The 19,229-nt window shown below is 34.1% G+C and overlaps 2 protein-coding genes across 2 annotated transcripts in view; both read left to right on the forward strand.

Annotated features, from left to right (window-relative positions):
- LOC127859936 (uncharacterized) overlaps nucleotides 1-19,229 on the forward strand; it is a 155,372-nt gene that overhangs the window by 19,755 nt on the left and 116,388 nt on the right. The window lies entirely within an intron of this gene.
- On the forward strand, nucleotides 998-13,997 carry LOC127859937 (chitin synthase chs-2-like). The gene is made up of 12 exons (XM_052397573.1): nucleotides 998-1,141; nucleotides 3,429-3,617; nucleotides 3,721-3,856; nucleotides 4,059-4,259; nucleotides 4,355-5,624; nucleotides 6,029-6,203; nucleotides 6,356-6,571; nucleotides 9,332-9,519; nucleotides 9,760-10,020; nucleotides 10,144-10,241; nucleotides 11,962-12,239; nucleotides 12,455-13,997. Exons 1-12 carry the CDS (start codon nucleotides 1,007-1,009, stop codon nucleotides 12,473-12,475), a joined length of 3,168 nt encoding a protein of 1,055 aa, XP_052253533.1. The 5' UTR covers nucleotides 998-1,006; the 3' UTR covers nucleotides 12,476-13,997.

Genomic DNA, 19,229 nt, shown 5'->3' on the forward strand with positions numbered 1-19,229 from the left:
AAGATCGAAATGATTCAACTGATGAAATCAATATTCAGGTATATATATATACCTATATATACCTATATTATATATATATATATATATATATATATATATATATATATATATATATATATATATATATATATATATATATATATATATAATTCATATCAGCAGAAGTTGTCTGTGAATGTATTTGCATCGTATTTCAAACTTTTCAACGCGTAGTTGACAACTATGGATGAGACCCAATTACACAATTACCTTGGCTTATGTACAGATTTGCGAATAGGTCATCTACGATTTCTAGTTCTATATAAAATGCTTTTCATTTGTGTGCATAGAATGGACCGAGATCAAACTTTTCGGAAAATGGCAGAAGATTTGAACAAAAAGGAAGACAAAGATTTCTATGACTTTGAAGGTATGTTAGATTTAGATATATATACTTTTTATAAACCGCTGTTGTGAAAATTGGGATTGAGCGGAAGCAAACTTAATGTACAAACTCATAGTTTTGTAAAAAAAAAAGCAAGCCAAATATTATTTTGCTGAATACCAATCTGCTTTTGTCGATATAATTACCTGAAAGTATCTTAGAAGATAATGTTATACTTACAGCGCATATCTTTTTTGACGACTGTATGGAAATGGATGACGATCAAGAGATGGTACCGAATGAGTTTGTACTAGAATTACTCTCGGTGTTAGAAGGGTCTGTCAGGTAATTCAATCCATACTTATCATTTTTACGTTTTTTTTAAACGCTGACAATATAAGCAATGGTGGAAAGGATAACCAATGCATCCTTAATACATAATAATAATAATATTTTATCAAGATACAATACATAAACACATATAGTCGTATTTCGACATTCACTTATTAATGACTCCATTGCAAGTTGTTTATATACTTTCGGCGACGTTAAATATATAAGAGCTTTATGTGTGCTTAACATACGTTACTTAAATAAATGTACGTTATGTGTTTTTATTCCAGCGCTGTTTATTAAAAAAAAATGAAACTACCGAAGCCGTTCATTATACCAACGCCGTATGGAGGGCAAATAGTTTTTCTGATGCCAGGAAATAACTTCTTATTCATCCATCTGAAAGACAAGACTAAAATAAGACACAAGAAACGTTGGTCTCAGGTATTGATTTATGTATTGTTTTAAGTAGTCGTAATGCAATAAAAAAGGTTAAGGACATAAATGATACTTGTTTTGTTTTTGTCGGAAAATGCTCGAATTTTAATTAAGGAGTGATCAAATAAATTAAAATAATAGATAATGTTCATTACATAAACGCATGTTCTTGTTTTATTTTTATGCTTTTTCTGCTGTTTTAGACGAGTCAAATGAGAGAGTTCCCCTGAAATAATGACGCCATTGCGCCATTTCTTAAAAAAGTCATTTCACATTAAAACAGTGAAAGATATCGATAATTATCACTGTTTTGCCACTATTACAAACATTTAATTATAGTTTTTAATCACCGATATTTCTCTATTATTTACATAAAATCAATTTGTACTATTGGCAAAATAACATCATGACATTTTCATCCATTTAAACAAGTTTTTAGCACTTTACCCTCTCCAAAAAACATACACATATATCAAAATTCGACACAATTCAATGCGTTCGTCAGTCCGTTACACTTTCTTGGGCCATTCCTCCTTTATTTTGTTTCCGATTTTCATCACGCTTTTATAGAATAATTATCTCCATTTTATAAAGGGTTATTGATATTATTTTTTTTATAAATATTAATGCTAGCCTCCGAACGCAACTTTTCTTACATACAGTGTGCGGTTTTCGTCCAACCTTTCTTTGCAAGGTTTCATGCTTGTTTTTTGTTAAATACTTATTTTCCTTCGTTTAACATTACATATAAAAGCTTCTGCGCGCAAGTCTTCCTACATTGGCGTGCAAATTTTGTTACTTTCATAGAATTACAATCGAGTGCTGCAGTGCGTATTGTGAAGGTTAAATCAAGACTATACGATTTTGTCGAATATTTATGAATTTATATAAAATTTATACAACATATATTTCAATATAAAATAAAATAAAAGTTAAGAAGAAAAATGCGAAATAAGCCAGATATTTAATTCTGATATGGAAAAAGACTGTACAGTTGAATTCGCCAGCATGTTAATCATGCATGTACGATGTGAATCTATATTTAGTTTAACGGTTCATTTTAAATTCCTGCATAGATATCTATTCATACGATACACACACACTAACTAAAAAGACGAATGCTTAGGTTAATGTAGGAAAATATGTTCGAAATATCTTCGTCGCAATCGGCTTGGGACACTAATTTGTCTTTGCTACATTTTATGAAATTTGTCTTCAATGTATTTTATGACAATTGTGTGTTATTGTAACATATTTTATCAATATATTACAATTTAACACATATAAACAATCGTATAATCTCGCATAAAACGTCGCGATATGTTTTAAAAGCTGTTATCCTTTGTTCAAATTACATATACATGCTTCTGTGCGCAACCAATGCAATCCCACATTCTTCCATAACCCTTTCTACTACAATGCATCAGTGGATGTGGATTCACTGTCAGTTACAGCTTCTTATCTCATATTTTATTGCCTTTCGTAATTTCAAAAATATACATACTTGATAAGTGATTATAATTGATAAATTTGATATCCTTGCAGTACAGCCGCATTGTAAAATAAATAACAACTAGTATTCAAATATAGTATCAGGTAAAGTACATTAAAATGTTAAATTGTTGTATATTGTCAGACTCATAAGAACTGTTTTTCATGAATATTTTTTTCTGTTCGTTCCAACGGTGTTTTGGTACTATAGGTACAAGCAAACGGTCTTAGTACTCAGTTTTCAATAGCAAATCCATGAAACACAAACAATGTTCATCGCTTGTTCTGGTCATTTGATCATTAAGCTGTTCATGTTTTTTTCGTACAAGATATAACTGTTCATAAAATAGTAAAAATACATATTATATTTGCGACATTAATATAAGGTTCGAAACACAAAATTGTACGTTTTAATTTTAAAGCTGCTAAACAACTAAACTGCGGGTTAACTCGTACGCATTGAATTGTCCGTCTTAATACCAACGGTAACAAATACCGATGTCTCGAAAGTAGCGTGCATACTTTCAAAGGCGAGTTTTCTTTTGTGCCAAACAACAACCGAGTGGGTCATGTTTTATTGCAAAACACATATTTCCGTTCTTTAAATATGCACTTAGTTTAAATATTACTTTTCTCGATGACAGTTGTATCTATGCTGTCAGCATTTTATAATTTATATTGTTTGTATTGAGATGAGTTGCATTTGAAATGAGTAATTGTCTTTTGAGAATGACGGTAGATAGCTTTTCTCTGCTTCGATCAGATGAAACTTCATATCTGTTTGTTTTGTATTAATTGGCAGGTTATGTACATGTATTACTTGCTGGCGTACCGAATAGTACGGGGTAGTCAGGAAACCGTAAACAAAGCGCGAGAAGATGGAATAATTAACGAATTTACGGGATGGGAAGATGGTCAAAAGACTGTTCAGGGCGAGCATTATGGGCGAAGCCATATTTTCCAAGCAGTTAATGAAGAGACTATTAGAAAGGTATATTCATAGTCTTTAAAAAACATTTGACGATTTGAATGAATTGAATAATACTTTTTAATCGTTAATATTCATTTAAACCATCACCCATTAAAAATTACAGGCAAACAACACGTTCGTGTTGGCTTTGGATGGCGACGTTGACTTCTCACCCGGCGCAGTGAAACTTCTAGTAGATCGGATGAAAAAGAGCGAGAAAGTCGGGGCTGCTTGTGGTCGAATCCATCCGATAGGAACTGGTATGTTCCGGTTATTCTGTGTTGTATGTTATGTAATGTAATGTTACAGTGAACTAGCTAAAATACTTTAAGAAGATAATCTTTATGTATAATGTATAACGTGCTGATTCTTGTTGTACATTAATCCTCAGTATCAAGACTATACAATTAATTGTTTTAAAGGTATATATGTTTTATAAGTTTTTTCTATATATGTCTAAAGGCCCAGTGGTGTGGTTTCAAAAGTTTGAATACGCCATCGCCCACTGGCTACAAAAGGCAACCGAGCACGTTCTAGGGTGCGTTTTGTGCAGCCCTGGTTGTTTCTCGATGTTCAGAGGTGCTGCTCTCATGGACGACAACGTAATGAAAAAGTACACAATCTTGCCAACAGAGGCAAGCCATCACTTAATGTACGACCAAGGTAAGTAAAGAATCATAGAAATGAAGCAAAATGTCATTGTGTTAATTTTGTTTACATATAATTACAATTTTATTTTACCTATCCGTACATTAAAGGTGAAGATCGATGGCTCTGTACACTGCTTCTTCAACAAGGATACAGAGTGGACTATGCAGCTGGCTCAGATGCCTTCACTTACGCTCCAGAGGGTTTTGCAGAGTTTTTCAATCAGCGCCGAAGATGGATGCCTTCTACAGTATTCAACATTATAGACCTCTTGGCCGATTACCAGAACACTGTTTACGTAAACTCAAACATCAGCATGCTGTACATTTTCTACCAGGCGTCACTGTTGCTGTCAACAATCATTGGCCCAGCAACTGTTTTAATGATGATCGCTGGGGCAAACCTTGTGGTTTTCGGTACTAATTTGATCGAATCGTACATAATCGCCATGGTACCGGCTTTATTCTATTGTGTAGCTTGCTTCTACGTAAAACCAAAAGTGCAAATACAATTGGCTCAAATACTTACTGGCCTGTATGCCTTTGTAATGATGATTGTTCTTGTTGCAACAATTGTGACCGCAGCGAAAGAATCACCGTTTCACCCAAGCGTGATATTTATTGTCATGCTTGTGATTGCGTTTTCGTTCTCAGCTCTTCTGCACCCAAAAGAATGGACAAATGTGATATATGGAGCTTTATATTTTATTCTGATACCAACAGGGTTTTTACTCCTTATTATTTATTCAATGGCTAATATGCACGTCGTATCGTGGGGAACCAGGGAGGTTTCAAAAAAGAAAAGCAAAGAGGAAATGGAAGCTGAAAAGAAAGCACTTGAAGAAAAGAAACGAAAAAAAAAGGAACAAGGCTTTTTCGGAAGATTTATGCCCGCCTTTCCGACAAAGGAACTGAAAGACCTCATAAGTAAGATAACAGATACCAAGAAGGAGGACTCAGTGTCCAACAACAAAACTGTCACACTTCTTGAAGAACTGAATGAATCTATAAAAACACGTCTTGAAGAACTGAATAAATCTATAAAAACACTGATTAAAATACAAATAAACGGTAAAGACAATTACCTGCAAACAAATGAGCAGACGGATAATGCTATGCAACAGGTTGCAATGCAGACACAGGTGGTGTCCGAGCCACATGTGACAAAAGGCATTTTAAAAGATCCTTCAAAGCCGACGCAACGACTGTCAGTTTCAAAATCCAAGAAGGAGCCAGAAGTTATAACAGAGGATGGCTCAGTTAAACCAAAGAGAAATGACATGGTAAATCCCAAATGGGCCGAAATTCCAGAACTTGAGCATGGCGATAGGATGCCGATGGAGAAGGAAGAATTGGACTTCTGGACTGCGTTTATTGAAAAGTATGTAAACCCCTTTATATTGACTTATTGAATATATATCTTTTAAATTTTCAAATAAAGTATTAAGTGCATGACTGTGAACGTATATTCTAAATAAATACTTCCATCAGAAATGTCAGTGAACGACGAAGAATTTTCTCCGTTGCTTTGTCGTCTTTATACAGATTACAAAATATCCGATAATATAAATAGCGACTATGCGGGCAATTTAATTAAACATGCGATTCTCATGACCCGATAAAAAATTGTACACGTGAAGACGTGATTACATAAAGATACCTGTATAATTGAATGATAAGCATGCATCGTTAAATTTAACAGAACAGAAGAGGCTTTGGTATTTGCTATAATTTACATTGGCAGATCGAATGTTGCTATTTCGTTTTATTATAATTGTATTTCAGATACCTTTACCCTTTGGACTTGTCGGCTGAAAAGAAAAAGAACGACCAGAAAGCTCTATTAGAACTTAGGACAAACATTTGCGTTGGAATGGCCATTGTTAATCTTCTTTGGATCGCAATCAACTTTATGTTCCAGTACACGAAGCCAGCTACAATATCATTTGATTCATTTGCAGTATGTAATATCAAAACAGAACGTTATTAAGTACGAATTTTGAAATGCCTTGGTATGGTTTGTTGAGTTGACGTTTTAATAAAGTTGTGATAATTTCGTTTAATCCAGTTATGTGTAAACAAATACATTTTCCTGTACTTATTTTTTTTAAGAGTTCGAGTACTTCAGAAGACGATATTGAGGGAGCGCTGGAATCTGAATCCAAAAGTAGTACTGGGGGGATAAAGGGCTTCGAAGTAGATGTGCTTGGGCTGATGTTCGTCTTTTTCTACCTACTGATCTTGCTGATTCAGTTTGCTGGAATGATAATGCACCGCTGGGAAACCTTCTTACATCTCGTATCAGTTACACAACTGAATAATCCATCGGTATTTTACATTTGTTATTTACTGCAGCTCATACTTAGTTAACACTTATGCGTGATTGTGTTTCTTCATTTTGTCTGAAAACTCAAATCTACAACACCCATTTACAATTTAAATGTTCATTATGGTAAAACAAACGTCATTCCAATGAAAATAACTGTTTGAATACAAACCACATTCGTCAAAACACTGGGAACAATATTTCTTACATAATTGATTCTCATAGTTTTGAATAAGGGTGTCACGGTACTCCGTGGGACGGTATATCGTAATAGTCTCCCCTCGGTACGGTTCACGATACGCCTCCGAGTCCGCACGGTACGGTACGGTACGTCATTTTCCATGACGCATTTCAAGGGAAGTAACTGTAAATCGCCCAAAAAATGGCGGAAGTTTAATTGAAATCATCTCCAGCGAGCTTCTAATAAAAAATACAAAAGAATTTTGTGTTATCAGTAAGAAAGTGGTAGGCGTTTATTTCGTATAAACATGTGCTTTATATCAAGACTTTAGTCGCTACGAATTTCCTAAGCAGGAGCTGTAATTTTGTGATTCCGCTGAGAATTTCGCAACTTCTTGAAACCATTAAAATTAAACTTCAACCACTCAAAAATGTGCTGTGTCGCCTACGTCACGAAACAAGGTGCAATATTTGACTGGTTCTAAGAATTGCGCTTGGAGTTTTATTACCGCACAAGCAAAGATTGGCACAAGCCAGTTTGACTAGTTAGTAAACACGTTTTATTGTTAACTTAAATAATCTATCGCAGTAAAAGAAACTCAAAGCAGTCCGTATGTTTCAAACATATTCATAATTTCGTCTTCATATTTAATTAAAGTTTTAGATTTGTAAATAATAATAACTAATTGTCAATTCGTGAACTTTCATGACATTATATGGTATTTTGTATATTGTATGACACATATGTAGAGGTCTTTAAATAAAATTGAAAAATGGTTTTAAATGGTTTGTATGTTGTTTCCATCTGACGATACGTGTCGCGATACGTATTGTATCGTACACACTGTACCGCGATACGTATCGTATCGTAAGGTGAGCGTATCGTAACACCCTTAGTTTTGAACGAATATTTTATGCCATGGCGCATAAGTTAAAATAAGAACATGTAAAGCCTTCCGTCTATTCCAATGTTATTGTTCAAAACATGTTTAGTATATATAATGGAATTAGAACTATGTTTAGACTTTAGAAACGCAAAAAAAAACTAGTACACTTGATAGCAATGTGTTCAATGTGCAGCAACTTTTTACACGCCAGCTAAGTTCTAATTTTCAATCCTAAACCAAATTATAAAGATGTTTGTAAGACAGATCCGTCCGTATCTCCAAAATCTGTCTATTTTAATGTCCAAAATATAATAGTAGAAATTTTACTTTGCTAGTTTAAATCAAGTGTCAATCACAACCACCGTTTTTTCCGTCATATTGTTTTGCATGCCATTTTCTATTTTGATACTACACTCATATTAATATTATTTGAGAAATCAACATGTTTGGTTTACTCAATATAAAAAAGATATACAGTCCATAATGAGATATGATAAATCAATGAAAATTAACATTAATATTACCTGCTTACACAGTTGTTATATATATATATATATATATATATATATATATATATATATATATATATATATATATATATATATATATATACATGTATTAGTATCTATAATGTTAAATGTTTTGAAATTAGGAAATATATATATACCAATAACATTATCAAAGCGCTTAAACCATGTGAACTATCAATCATTTGCTTACCATTAAACCTATCCGCGCCTAATCTGCAATTCAATATATTATATGTTATAAAAGCCATATCAGACAGGAAACTGTTCTGAACATTTTCTTCTGGTTACAAATATTCCACAGTACCATGTACAATGCGATTTCATATCAAAAAAAGTCTTGCCTTTCACGTACTCTAGCTTAACAATAATGAAGCGAAGAATATGAACGTTTAATTAATAAAACAACACGTCTATATACCAGTTGCTGTGTTCCACTGCTGTGTAATGCATCGTCAACGAAGCCAATTCAAAACAAATTAAACGATAAATTGTTAACATTGAACAACATGCCATCAATCTTTTAAGATTGCATGCAAATATTTGTACTTTATATGATTGCATCGAACAAATTGTGACACGTTATTGCGTTTTTAAAGTTGGTTATGGTGGCGTAAGCGTCGGCGATTGCCTTAGGGTTGGTGTTTTATGATGAATTAATAACTTTACAAGTCAATTACGTACATTTTAATATAATTGCACCACTAGATATTTTTTGCACTTTTATGTCCCCATGTCTATACTGGGGGACATATTGTTCTTGCCCTGTCTGTTTGCGTCAAACTTTAACATTGGCCATAACTTTTGCAATATTGAAGATAGCAACTTGATATTTGGATTTGACATGCATTTGTATCTCATTGAGCTGCACAGTTTGAGTGGTGAAAGGTCAAGGTTATCCTTCAAGGTCAAAGGTCACATATATGAGGGGACATAGTGTTTTACAAACACATCTTGTTCAATATACATTTTATGTGTAAAATTATTATCAATAACTCTTTGGCCTGGTTGTTTTTACATGACCAGAAAACAACATTAATATTGAACTCAAGCTTTGCTTCTTAGTCGTTAACATGTATTAAGAACTAATTCATTTATTATATTTACGGGGCAACCTGTTTTTGTAATGTATTGTTTTGATAAAATAGTACAATAGCATGACTTTCAGAAACGACAAAATTCAAAGAAACCTAATGATATTACTTCAAAAGAAGTAAGAAAAGAATTTGAAAGAGTGTTAGACTCTCCAGACTATCCAGACTATCCAGAAGACGAAGAATTAGAGCAAGAGCAAGAACGAGATGATCAGGAAGATGCAAAAAAACAATTAAAACTTCTACAGAAAACTGGTTATCGGTATGTACAATTATTTATTTTAGTGTGCGTGTTAACATGACACGTTTAAGATTCTCCCGGTAAACATGCAATATCACACTTGGTTTGTAATGGAAAATTCATGTAGTTGTTATTATTAACGGTCTACTGATAAGAGCATGCCATATACATTCGAAATATGTCCATTTTTCATTTATGTTGGTTCCTGCCCGTTAGTAAAAACCGATCAACAGTTCTAAGCCATGTTGGTGCATATTTCAGACTTGAAGTGAAATTGAACAAAAACGGTATTCGAGCATCGACTCGTCTGTTACACCAAGATCCGTCTAAATCCAGTAATAAGCCCGTCTTATTGGCTCAAAGCGCTCTAATGCTTGCGAGGGCGCCGAGTACACACCAACTGAAAAAACATGACCAGTGTGATGGACGTCTTCCATCGAGCATGAAAAGAAGAACGCGTTTAAATACAGGGCCAGGAAGATCCGCAATGGTGCCGCATTGTGACAGCAAATCACAACGCAGGTAAAATTTATACTGCACATACACATTGACAAATCAACACAAAATAAATCTTTGTATACATTTACATGTGTTATCAATTTACCGGTCACATATTTTGCTAAATAATTATTTTAATCCATCTAGTAAAACGTACCGTGAGCAGCCGAGAGATTTAATCCAAGAGCAAGCTGATACATTAGAAAACGACGAACTCGAACTTTGCAAACTTATGTCCAAACAAGGTAATAAACCGTGTTCTATGATGTGTCGCAATATATTGGTAATATCTTTGCGTACAATTTAAAAGTACACATCGAGAGAAATAATTGCTTACGGAAAGTGGGAGCAAAAAGTCGCAACTTTGTCCCTCAAACCGAATTTTAAGTTCGCCGGTGTGTAAACATATCTTTTATTATCGCTTGTGTCTTATTCGATGTCTGTCCGTTCGTCTTTCCATCTGTCCGGAAGTAAAATTGAAGCATCATTATTTGTTTCCACGCGAAATCTCGAAGACTAATCATCCGAATGTGGTGAAACTATATGTAGCATCCCTATAGGATTGACATGCGCATATTGTTACGTCGTTCCGATGCAATTACTCTTCAGAGAACAATTGCATTTTGATTAAGTACGCTACATGTTCTAATGTATGGTACTTGCCGAGCCAAATCTTAGAAACTAATTATTGCTTAGTATTCCCATTTGTTGGAACTTTATTTGCAGTATCCTTATAAGGTGGACACATGTACTTTGTCAGGCCGTTCCGCTCAAATGACTTAAAGTATGAGATATTTCCCTTTCAAGATTAATGATTTTAAATAATATTGCATTTTTGCATGAGAACTCGGACAGTATATCTCAGAGACTAATTACCTATTGATTAATGAAATTTTCAGGCACTGAATTTGTTATAAAACTGTATATAGTTTCCTTATAGGGCTGACATCCGCAAATGGTCAGTCATTGTATGCCAATAGTTTGCCATGGAATTATTTAACCTTATAATAATAATTAGTTTTCGTTCCAGATCTGAGACTCTTATGGTCTGACTTTTATACAAATGAATTATATAGCATCCCTTAAAGATGGACATACACATAATGTCGTGTTGTTGTGCTCCAATGATTTATCTTTATAAACGTATTGTTCTTTGGCAGAACATATTTTACATTAATGCTGTATCTTCACGGAATTTTTTGAGATCATTGTCTGAATGTAATTAAACTTTAAAGCAGACTGCCAATATATATTTGACATATGCATTTTGTAGCGTTGTTTAACTTCAATTTTCTTTCAGTGGGTTGTTTCCTTTTATAGATCATTTATGTTCGTTTCAGCACGAGACTACACGAACTATTGATAACAATATGATTACACTATATATCCAGCATCTTCAAAGGCTGAGCATTTGAATAATGCTAGGTAGATCCGCTCGAATAATTCAGAATGCCCTTTTGTTACCAATGTGACATTTTAAGGGAACCTTTTGTGTCTGCTCGAACATCAGTAACTTTAGATCTACAATTGTTGAAGCTATAAACAGTGTCTTTCAAAGCACGTACAATCAAATATCATCTGTACAGGATTTTGACATTTCTTAGCCAATTGCAATTCATTTTGGGCAGCTTTCATTCTAAGGGGAACATGCACATAGTTTTAGATTTGCCTAGTCCATTGCTCAGTCTTAGATTTATTGAATTATACCGATGCATACAAATAACTCGTATGTGGAAACATGCACTATCATGGAGCGTCAATCATTTTTACTGAAACGTAAGAGATTGAACTTAAGTATTTTGAATTGCATGGCAAAGTGACATGTATAGCAATATCGCATCGTTAATTATTCAATATATGATTTGGAATAAAAGCCTATTACAGTTAAGTTCTATAACGCCCACTGTGTTATTCACAAGGTATGTTTTACAACTTAATAACGTGTTGCATTGCTTACACGCGCAGGTAAGTTGGGAAGAGAACTAGCGAGACGTCTGCAGCTGAACTCACAGACCGCGCGAGTTAGAGCAGAGAGAGATAGAAGACCAGAGGGAGACAGAAAACCAGAGGGAGATAGAAGACCAGAGGGAGGCAAAAGAACAGAGGGAGACAGAAGACCAGAGGGAGATAGAAGACCAGAGGGAGATAGAGCAGCAGAGGGAAATATAAGTGTACACTTTTCAGACTCAATCGAAATGGGCAACTCAAACAACAATTTCTATAATAACCGCCCACGTTCAATGGTATGAAAGTGTTGCATCATTTGGGTAATATAATTAACATACAAATATTATGAAAATATCATGTATTTGTTTTTAAGTATAACACATAGAGTTTAAATTATTTTAAGAGGCCTTTTGTCGGAGATTTTTGCACATAAAAGCATCAATCGATACTTGATTCTTGTTATGCTTTTTTTTTAATTAGAGGACATTATCTCTCTGTATCATGTTTACAGGACATGAGCGAACGATTCTAAAGTACCGACCCTACCTAAGGTACAGACCTGATAGAAAATTCCGCCGGATGATAAATGTTATTTATTTGTATTATTCTTAACTGATATTCGCTCAATCGTTATTATGAACGTTAGTACGATTTGTTTATAACACCCTAGATGCTTAAAAAGAGCATCGGACATTGAAGTCAATTTGCTGACATGGCTGACAAATTCAAAATATATAAGAACATTTTGATGCATTTAATGTCTGTTAACACACTTGTTATTTCGTCAAATTTTATTGCCAATGAAAGAATTTTTATATTATAATATTATGTTAGTTAGTTTCAAATCATTTTTCTCTTATATAAAAACAAAATAATAAACAACGATCTTTAACAATGGGACATAGCTGAAAATCAAATTAGTGTTTCTTTGGGTAAACGTACTGTATATCAAACAGTGTTTTACATGTGATTTCTATGTTGTTGTTTTTATATATTTGTGTATCATTTTTATGTATTTCAAGTTTACCGTGTTTTTTTGTTTTGAGTTAAGTTATTTTGTATTTTATTATAATTTATTGCATTGATGATACACTGTTTTGCTTAATATTTTTCGTGTTGGTTGGTCAAACCTCGTTAATATTATGTTTTATTTTATTATCAACATATGTAACATTTAGGTGAAGAGGCAACTTATAGCAGTTCTCGCTTTAAATTCCGATTATAGTTTTTCTTATTTCAGTTTTTCATTCAGTAAGATATTTCTTTATTTTCTATTAACATTTTTCAACAAGTTCGTTTGATGCGAAATATATAACTTGACAATGGTCTAAACAGCTGTGTATAATCAAAGTAGGTGCATGTGTGAATAAACTGCATTGAGGCGAATGGCGCAATGCTAGTATGCACTTATCAAGGTTTTTAAACATCCATATGGGGACGGCATTGAATTATTTATGTCAACAAAGTAGTTCGTGTGATTTGAATGAATATTGACGGTGTACATTACTAAAATAATTTGTGTATATACGTTATTATATTACATTTTAAATGTACGTTTCTTAGCATTATACGGGAAGGTTTCGTCGTCGTGTAGTGTGTATGTTGTAAAAACATGTTCTTTCGTTTAAGCATAATGCTGAATACGATGAAACGTCATACAATATATAAAAAACATGTACAAATCATGGTCAAATGATAATATTTTATTTAATTTAACAACTTAACGTTAGTAAAACGTATGTGTGACATATCAATTATATAAAAAAAACAGTTGTTTGTGAGTTTCATTTCAATTGCCGAAGCAACATATTTATTTGACCAACTTGCCTTATTGGTAACCTTTTAAATAGTTAGACGATCTTTGGATGAAATAAGTGCATGTACAGAATATTATGCAAGACACTTTTTCTCAAACCTGTTATCAGTTAATTGGATGTGTCAAGTCGTATCCACTGAAAGTTCAACATCAAATGCATATTTTTTATTGATTGAACGTTAAATATAATGTGTATTGTATTCATTTCACTTAAACCATTAAATACAATGTCGCGAAATAAACTAGGCATAGAAGTTGTTAATTTTACCATTTATTTCGTCTGTGTATATGAAAGCGTTCGTAGTAGGGGCCGCCCATAAAGTACGTCACGCTCAAAGGGGAAGGAAGAGGTGGAATAAAATGATATAATTATATAATTTCTAGTCTGAATTTTACAATTTTTGTTTTCAAATTTAATCTTGTTTAAGTTACTGCTTCAATGCATAACAGTGGCAACTGTTGGCAATTTACTATCGGCATTATACTATTAAAGTCATTTGTATATTGTGATAGTTGTTTTATTTTTAACAGTTTCATACTGAAGTGTGCTTAAGATTAAATTATTATTACGTGTTAATTATACTAACAATTCTTCACAAGTTTTACGTACTCTATGTTAGGAGGGGGGGGGGGGCGGTGAATTGTGTGACAGCTTGCGACAGGGGGGGGGGGGGCAAATAATTGTCAAAAATAGCGTAACGTACTTTATCTACGGAACCAACCTCCGCGCAGAGATTTGACTGGAACCAGCATAGCTGGATGAAATCCATGCCTTCATAACCAACCACGTGACGATAACCCCTCCACGTGTTAAAATAATCTAACCGTTGATAGTTTTACTTTTTAATTTAGGTAATTATTTGCTTTATTATGAACTAAACTTAAACACTAAAATTTAAATTAAAATGACGCTTATTTTTATAATATAATACTTTAACCGAAAAATAAAATCCTCCCTAATCTTGTAGGATTTTCTTTTGTTGGCAGAGATTGTTTGTGAGAGCAAGAAACGACAACGACGGCTCTGTATATGTTATGCTGTAATTCTGATTCTGATAACAATAGACGGACACATTAGACATATAATGCAATTTGTCTTGAACATAGTGCCAACACACATTCAAACAAGGAACATCATTTACTGTGGAACAATAATGCAATATATTTTTAACTAAAACTCAGTATTTGCATAATTCGCCTATACTGAGATCGTGAAAACGCGATTACCACAAAAGTGTTTTATCGTTACGTTTACATTTGAGTGATTCTTCTCAAATACTACTAGCATGGCTACACTTTATATATACAATCAATGAGTCATGTGTTACTTCAGTCACTTATTATACGGTAGCCCCCGCTGTACAAACAAGCCATTTGTCATCGCTGTTCGATTTTATTTTACATGCCAACATTAAAAATCGATATCACCAACGATTTTGGCGTATTCACAGACAGCAATTTTTAGAACAGTATGCAAATAAAGTGTTAGTGCCGCCATCACAAAACAGTAAGTCCAGTCGTGTTGTCTCGTAAACCAGATTTCTAATTTTAGATCTAAACCTCTTTGTTCCAGTTTTGGGAAATATTTACACATATTAGTACACATACATCAGTGTTATTTATGCATTTAACAAAGCTTTATAAATACATTTAGGATGTCGTCTTGCAATATCTTACATGTCACTAACATGCTATTACAGTAAACTGCATAGAGCAGGAAATAACATGATAATGCAAACAATGCATATGAATCTTATTACACACTAAAACATTAACGCATACATCCAATCATGTTTTTTTTTAATTTCAAACAATAATCATATAACATGTTGTTGTTTTATTCTTCGCGAGTTGATTGAATTCCAATTTGCAAACTTTCGAACTGTGTCAATACATGCATCTTATAAAAAATACGTAATTTGTATCTATTCGCTTGCGACACGTGTGCAACGAAACGAAAAATCCAGCGAACAATAGTCAAGTCTGATGTTGTTCGGCGACAACTCGAGGCGGCACGTTAATGTTTTGAATCATCCTCGCAACCATCGCAATGCTGCAGCGTGCTACTGACATTTGTTACGAAATGTTATTTCCGGAAATAGCATGAACCAGTAACCACTAAATAATATGTTGTGAAAACGGCAAGAAGGTTACAAAATGATCGTGTTTGTATATTTCGTATAACGATGGCGAGGTCGTCGCACGTTTTCTAATTGCATGTGTATTAAATGTTTATATAACTCTTTTTGTTTAAATATCGGAAAATCTATATAAAAAAGACTATAGCTGCTACCTTAGCCTTATAATATGTCGCTTTTAGAATATAATATTAATAAATGTCCACACATATTGTGGTAGTTGCAATTATCCAACTGCCAGCTATTGACCCTCCGGCTCCGGAGTTGCAACTGGTAACGTTTTTATTTTCATGCAAACTTGCCGGAAATCCTTATCATACACAGTTTTGTCGTATGTATACAGTAAAATATAACAAAATCACGAATATTTCATTTTCCTGACGTAGTTTCATCTCTAATAACTTATTGATTGCTTAAAATGGTTTAAACAACCTTTTGGAACTGACTTCCTTGTAAGCATATTTCAGGACCTGACTTAATGAGTTACATGTCTTTCGCAAATTAAAGAGATTGACACGATAAACCTAACCATATTTAATAAAGTATAAATGTGTACTTAACTATTATAGTCATGTTATGCGATGAAATATAAGTGCTTTCTTCATCACGTTACTTACTGTAGATTTATAAAAATGCTGTACAAAAAACCTACAGACCAACAGAAAGAATTCACTTATTTTCTAGAGGATGGGTCTTGGGTGGCTGATGTACGAGATAATATACGAGGAGTCTTTTACAAAAATACCCCGCATATACTATAACTATATATATTTATAAAGTGTATATATAGGGTATTTTGTGTTAGAGGCCCCTGTGCTTTACATGAACACAGCGAATTTCAAGAACATAAACAATTGTTTGCTTATGATACGTAGATATACACATTAAGTAACGTAAGTTGCTAATCATGAAATTGACGTTACGTAAATCTTAACAAGCTTTACCATAAGAGGCAAATACCAATTCTCTTCACGCCTTTTGTACAATGAAAATCATTCCATAGTTATCAAACAAACTTATTATTTTAAGAATTAAAGATTACTCCCTGTCTAGGTTCGGATCGTGGATCTACAACGGAGCGTGGATGGACTATGAGAAAATGTACGACGACCGGGCCATCAAGCTCTCCACTTACCGTCTTTGAGAATGCTTCCGCATGCAATCGTGGTGCGACGACACGTACCAAGATGATGGCAAGATCTGACGTACACCCTGCACGTGCGCCGAAAGACCTTCAACTACATCTTCAACATTATCGTTCCGTACATCATGCTCTCCATTCTCACTCTGTCTTCAACTTCCGGGGAGCTTAATCGGTCGGTGTTCTTGGCGTTCTCGATGTTCATGCTGCTGATAGCGGAGGATGTACTCGCCGCGTCACAGGCCGTTCCACTGATTGGTCAGTTATCCGGATTTTTAATTGATAATGACTACTAGTTGATAACCAATTATCTTAGCTGCGCTCTGGGAAAACAGATCTTAATGCAGGTGCGTTAAGTGTCGTCCGTCTAAGAGAAGCTTGGACGACACGTAAAGCCACGTTTTCCAAATGCGCGGTTCAATTATACTTTTATAACATCGTTATGTCTTTTTTAATCGAGTTATAAGTCGATGGAGGAAAAAACTTGTTAGAACCCCGGTGCCGGCGTTTACTTTTCTTTAGATAATGCGCAGCCAGGTCATTAAATAGACATTAACAGTCAGAAAGTCACCTAATAATCTTTTTTCGAGTTGGATCTTACTGTGGAACTTCGTTTTCGTGTATATATTGTTACGAACCTCTGGTTTGAGGTACACTTTTTAAGAAAAAAAAACAATGTAAGTTGTTTGTAACCGCAAATACACGAGGGTAGTCATAGGGTATGTAAGTCTCGTTTACTTTCACTTTCGCTTATGAACTTTTTTCCAGGTTATACGCGCTCAGAAGTCTTTTTTTCAAAGACACTGTCAGTCTTGAAAAACATATAAAAACACTTATTTATCTGGTATGTTGATTTACAAATAAACAACAGTATAAGTAACGCTCGATTGGTCATTGTCGGCTCGGGTACTACTTACATGTACCCCGGGTACTCTTAAGTATACATATATGTACCCCGGGTACGGTAAATATACTTAAAAATACCCGGGCTATATTAGACTGTACCCGAGTTGTTTTCCCGCCCCAAATCTGATGTCGTATTAAATGCTACCGATACCGTTAAACGATATTGTTTATCTTAAACAAACTTCTCTTTAAAAAAAAACACTACATCACCATGCTTTTTGAGTATGAGTTTCGATGATATAGAGGCCATTTAACAGAAAATAGACACTTATGTTAACAAAATTAATATAAAAAAAATAGTCAACAACGACCGATTTAGCGTTCAAATTCCCGGGTACTTTTAAGTATATTTACCGTACCCGGGGTACATGTAAGTATACTTAAGAGTACCCGGGGTACATGTAAGTAGTACCCGAGCCGACAATGACCAATCGAGCATAAGTAACTGCAATGCATTAAAAACATGGCAGAAAAAGTAAAGCAAGTCTACTTTTTAATGTCGAGAAACAGAAGTTCATATTGACCACCCAGTTTAAATTGATATTAACTCACATAAAATGAAGACATGTGCGTCATATATATTAAAATTATAGCAATATGTACTAGCACTTACTTTTTTTGTCAAACGCTGACAAGATATGTCCGAAGTTAGAGTCGGTAAATCTCAACTTGCGAACAGCTGCCCATAAGGCATTTTCCCTATGTCCAATAGTTGCTGCAGCTGTTTGGTTGACCTTTTCGTGCGACACCAGCAACTGTCGTCTCAGCCGTGTGCGGGGGTCCTCAGCTCCCAGATAATCAGGATGGATCATCAAGTCATCCAGGAGAGGCACTGGTACATCCGGTATCTGTGTCTCCTCTGCCATAATCCAATGCAGAGCTTCAAACATAAAAATGAACAGGTCAACTATTAGCAAAAGACCATTAAAATAATGCTCATGATTTTTGAAAAATAAACAAGACCATGTGGTATTGATAATTTTTGACATACCAAGGATTTTTTGGAATTATTATTTATAAGTCATACTATCACAACTACATAATTGCCAATGAGATAGCTTAATAAGTAATATCTCACTATTTGTACAGCATAATTTTTTTACGTGAAAATTATTGCTTAACATATACACATATATATATATTCAAACGCACATACCTCAAATACTCATACTAACAGGAACCGCTCAACAGTAACCAAAAATGCTAACAGGAAAAAATCATGATAACAGGAACAAAACATTCTAACAGGGACCACTTATGCGAACCTGTAAAGCGACCCAACTGT

Source organism: Dreissena polymorpha, chromosome 15, assembly GCF_020536995.1.
Source record: "Dreissena polymorpha isolate Duluth1 chromosome 15, UMN_Dpol_1.0, whole genome shotgun sequence".
Classification (NCBI taxonomy): Eukaryota; Metazoa; Mollusca; class Bivalvia; order Myida; family Dreissenidae; genus Dreissena; species Dreissena polymorpha.

Bases quoted from the DNA above. Each gene is read 5' to 3' on its own strand.
- LOC127859937 (XM_052397573.1), top strand. From the start codon at position 1,007: ATGAAACTACCGAAGCCGTTCATTATACCAACGCCGTATGGAGGGCAA. The intron at 9,520-9,759 runs GTATGTACAATT...TGCATATTTCAG, and splicing joins CTACAGAAAACTGGTTATCG to ACTTGAAGTGAAATTGAACA. The intron at 10,242-11,961 runs GTAATAAACCGT...TTACACGCGCAG, and splicing joins CAAACTTATGTCCAAACAAG to GTAAGTTGGGAAGAGAACTA.